The sequence below is a fragment of the Chrysochloris asiatica genome, unplaced genomic scaffold, assembly GCF_000296735.1.
Source record: "Chrysochloris asiatica unplaced genomic scaffold, ChrAsi1.0 scaffold00136, whole genome shotgun sequence".
NCBI lineage: Eukaryota > Metazoa > Chordata > Mammalia > Afrosoricida > Chrysochloridae > Chrysochloris > Chrysochloris asiatica.
Genome location: NW_006408654.1, coordinates 2,459,101 through 2,463,502, shown reverse-complemented (window position 1 = coordinate 2,463,502; position 4,402 = coordinate 2,459,101). Strand labels below are relative to the sequence as shown.

General features: G+C 35.4%; 1 protein-coding gene across 3 annotated transcripts in view; it reads left to right on the top strand.

Annotated features, from left to right (window-relative positions):
- The window catches only part of XRN1 (5'-3' exoribonuclease 1), a 223,618-nt gene extending 220,143 nt beyond the window's left edge, over window positions 1-3,475 (top strand). For 2 of the 3 annotated variants that reach the window (XM_006869855.1, XM_006869854.1), the window contains exons 40-42: window positions 1,850-1,888; window positions 2,260-2,420; window positions 2,881-3,180. In XM_006869855.1, coding sequence (XP_006869917.1) covers window positions 1,850-1,888; window positions 2,260-2,420; window positions 2,881-3,180 — 500 coding nt within the window. Of the gene's footprint in view, window positions 1-1,849; window positions 1,889-2,259; window positions 2,421-2,880 lie in introns of all 3 variants that reach the window. The other variant, XM_006869856.1, reaches the window with a different exon arrangement.
- Window positions 3,476-4,402: the final 927 nt, after the last annotated feature.

The following is a 4,402-nucleotide window of genomic DNA, read 5'->3' as shown; positions in this document are numbered from 1 at the left end:
CCATGCTCCCTAGCACTAGGTTCCCTCTTGAAAGCTTGTAAGCCAGTCACTTCTTGCCTTTGTAGTCCCCCCCCGCTCCCCATTTGAGTATCCAATGACCAAGTTGCCCATCTCCGTCCACTCTGTGTGTGGAGGGGGTGGGAATGTTTCTTGCTGTAAGGATTTTTTCCTTTTGAGTTGCTGTTCCATAGGTATAGGTCAAGTTCATCAGATTGTATCAGCACACTCAGGTTATAAAATTTTAAAAAAGAATTTGAACAGTATAATTAGAATGCTTTGGGTCTTGTAATAGGTGTTCAAGACCAGCGCTTTGACAGTTAATGAGGAGAAGAAAGCTTAAACATCAAATTAACATTTAAAAGTTATTTTATGGGTTTCTATTTTATAGTATGAAATCTCACTGAATGAAAATGAAGAAAAGTGTATTTCATACTTAGAACAGTGATTTATTATGGAAATGATGGTGTTGACCTCTGCACAAGATCTACATATAGCATCGTGTATGGGTGCCACATAGATATTTAACAAAACATTTGCCAATTCTATGTTCTTTTCAGGTTCAATTCAGTGACATTAATTATGTTAACCATGTTCAATCATTATCCATTTCCAAATTTTTTCTTCACCTTTAACAGAAGCTCAATGTCCCATAACAATATGGTGATGGTAGTGGTTGTGAGACATGGAGTTGGTTCCAACACAGAGCAACCCTGAATACAGTTTCTGAGGCAGTAAATCTTTGCAGGAGCAGAAAGCCTCATCTTTATTCCATGGATGCTGGTGGATTCTAACTACTGACCTTGCAGTTAGCTGTCTAACATGTAACCCACTAAGCCACCCGAACTCCTTTCCTAACAATATGTTGTTGTTAAGTGCCTTCCAGTCTGTTCTGACTCATAGTGACCCAGGTCTATAAATCTTTGCGGGAACAGAAAGCCTCATCTTTCTCCCATTGAGTGGTAGTTGGGCTCAAACATGCGAACCTTGTGACTTGCAGTCCAGGCCTTATGTTGTTGTTACGTGCCATCGAGTTGATTCCAACTCAGAGCAAACCTATATAGGGTTTCCAAGGCTTTGAAATCTATGCTGATGTAGAAAGTCTCATCTTTCTCCCGAGGAGCAGCTGGTGGCCTCAAATGTGGACATTGTGGTTCCAAGTCCAGTGCTTATCATATGGAGCCACTACACTCCCCCAGTGCTTACAGCATCCTTTAAATAGGTCATCTTAACATTATGGCTGTCTTCAACATTGCTTGTAAGTGATATCAAGACCAAATTTTCATGTTAGAAGTTTTATTTATACTGAAATTTTAGAATATACTATTCTTAACCCTAAAATGTGTTATGATTCTTCTCTCCTAATCCAAAAATGTCTTAAGTGGCTGAATTTTAATGAAGCTATAGTATTTTGCAGATCTGGCTCCTTTTTTTTTTTTTTTTTTTTATTTTAGGATCAGCTGGTTTCTGCAAAACTTTTTTTTTTTTTTTTTTTAATCACTCTGAAAAGCTTGAAAAACAGTGCATCTCTTCTTCAGTGACAATGTGCCAGTGTCTTGTTTGCTGCTGTTGAATGTAGTGGTTCCCAAGTGCTACACTGATACTGTCTGTGTTAGAATCATCTGCAGCCCAGATCCAGGGCCCCTCCTAATCTGCCTCACAGGTCTCAGTCTGTATGTTTTAAGCTCCCTGGTGATCCTTGTTTGGGAACCACTAATTCAATTTGTAACAAAGAAAATAAAAATTATGAACATCTTAAATTAAAAATTTACAATACAGGAAAGAATCTACATGTTCTATAAAAGTTATCAGATATCAAGACTTGAGCTTTTTTTTTTTTTTTTTTTAATAGGCTGGGATCATTATGGAAGCAACTTAGTATTGGGGGCAGGTGAGATCCTTAAGATTTCTCTTTCTGCCCAGGCTTTTTTTGTTTTTTGCACCTAGGGTAGGGACAATTTCATGCCCCTTTCATCATTATTATTTTAATAAAAGTGCAAATATTCCTAAAGCTCATGTCAAACAGCATAATGACAAACTGACTTCTTCTGTAAATAGTTCACAACCCCAACTGGAGGAGAGGATCCTGAGCTTGAATGTTATGAGTATTATATGTAAATGTAATGATAGTAAGTGATAAGACCTTTTGCCAAAGAGACAAAAAGGTTTTTTTTTAAAAAGCTAGCAGTAAGAGGTCTTAAGTATCAGGGCTTTGATGATAAAGTTTTATTTGTAAGAAGATGTTTCTATGATTTTTCACAGCCAATATGATGCCTTCATCATCTCATTTCTTTGGCTCAATGCCATGGAGACAGCCAGTGCCTGTAACTGGAAAACCTTTACATCATGCTTCATATACTGGGACCATGCCCATGACCGGGGGAGTACCAGGGGCTGTGCACAGTCAGTTCATACCTCTGCAGGTAAGACTCAGAAAGAAAATGATTTTTCTTGCTCAAAATCATGCTCAAAGACTATTGATCAAAATTAGCTTATTCAGTACTCACATACTTAGTGTCAACTAGAAGCGTAGCACTGATCTGGATGCCAAGAATGTAGTCTGGCCTGGTCTGGACTCTGCTCTCTGAGTATATGTTCTAATCAATAGTAATAATAATCCTAACAAGTAATAGTTACGTTTTTCCAACACAAGATGACATAAATCAGGAGTATAGATTTTCTTTATATTTAAATTATGTTGACTTGTTCAATGTTTTATTTGTGACTAAATTCTCTGAATTATTAAAGCTTGGTTTGAAGATTATAAGTAGAGGTCAGAAATTGACAGTGAATGACAGCTCTTAGCAGCAGGGTTTATGGTATTGTCTAATACTAGCTCTTTTTGCCTACATTGTTGATTATTGATACTTTTATTTCTTAAAGGTTACTAAAAAACGAGTTGCAAACAAAAAGAATTTTGAGAATAAGGAGCCTCAGAGTTCTTCTCAAGCTACCCCACTTCAGACTAGCCAGCCAGGGTCTTCTGACACCACCAAAGTGATTCCACAGGAAAGTTCAACAGCTTCCACAAAGTCCCATCAGATCACTCAGCCTGCATCTTTTCAAGTTGACACTGCCTCCCCAGGCCATAGCATGTCTCATCGTAAGTCAACACCAAGTTCTTCAAGAAGAAAACCAAGAAAATTGGCTGTCAATTTTGGCGTGTCTAAACCTTCTGAATAAATTTGGTACTTGGAACTAAATTTCTTTTCTTTCCCTTTTATGAGATGTAGCCCAGATCTATGTTTCATAAAAATTAGAATGTACTATTTTTAAGATAGTATGTTTGAGTTGAAAAGTTTTAATATTTTAGTTGTCAGGCACTTTTTATGCTGTTTAAAAGACTATATATATCACTTTAAAAATGTGCAGTTTGTTGTACGTTAATTATACCTCAACAAAGCTGTTTTAAACAAACTGTAAATTAAAACCTTGTGTTAAAATAATAGCAGTGGACTAAGCATTAAAATGTACCACTTTAACCGTCATTAGAAGCATCCTGAACTATGAATTAGGCATCATCTTAGCAATAATAAAAAAAATTTTGTATGCTGTCTTTGAGGGGTAGTTACATAAATGAAGCATGAAAATTGGCATCAAATATTATTTACTGAAGGTGGGCTTAATTTCATTTTTTAATGTGTAACAAATTTTCATGGGAATGGCTTTTATTTATATGTAGTTTAATTTATGTTCTGCTGTCTCTGAAGGTCCTTTAGACCGGTTGTGAAATGATCACACTTGTGGTGCTGCCAGTTTTGCTTTATTCTAAATTTTTTACCAAAGCAGCTTTAGGATGCTGATGCGAATATTCATGTAACTGCTTCGAACTATCAATAGCAATCTAGGTTTGAGTAGATAATTACAGTTTTTTAGATTATTCAAGAACCAGCATTAGTAATTTCTAATAAAATTGAGTTTCAGAATATACAGGGTACAATGATTACAAATTAATCTAATAAAATTAAGTACAAGATATAATCATGTTGTTAATTAAACCAAACTTTTCTTTTGGATAGCTTTTTACCTGCTTATTTAGCATATGAGCACTCCTTTTTTGGTCCATGTATAGTGTTTCCTGGGATTGATGAAATTATAAATAATTTTTTAAATTCTAAGGCGTACTATAATGTAGACACAATCATTTGTTAGTGTGTGATGTATATGATTTACATGACAAATGCCTGTCTCCTTCTAGTTCAATATTTGTAGCTTTATAAAGAAGCATTTAGTGGCTCTGGCATTTTGTCTTTGCATGTCATGTATGAGGTGTATTGTTCAAGCTGTGGCAGTTGAAATTGTTTTAAAATGTCCCAGTGGTACCAGGACACCTGATGTTTTGTTTATATATATATTCACTTTTAGTTTTTGTGATAATGTTTATATTTTTAAGAGAATAATTTAT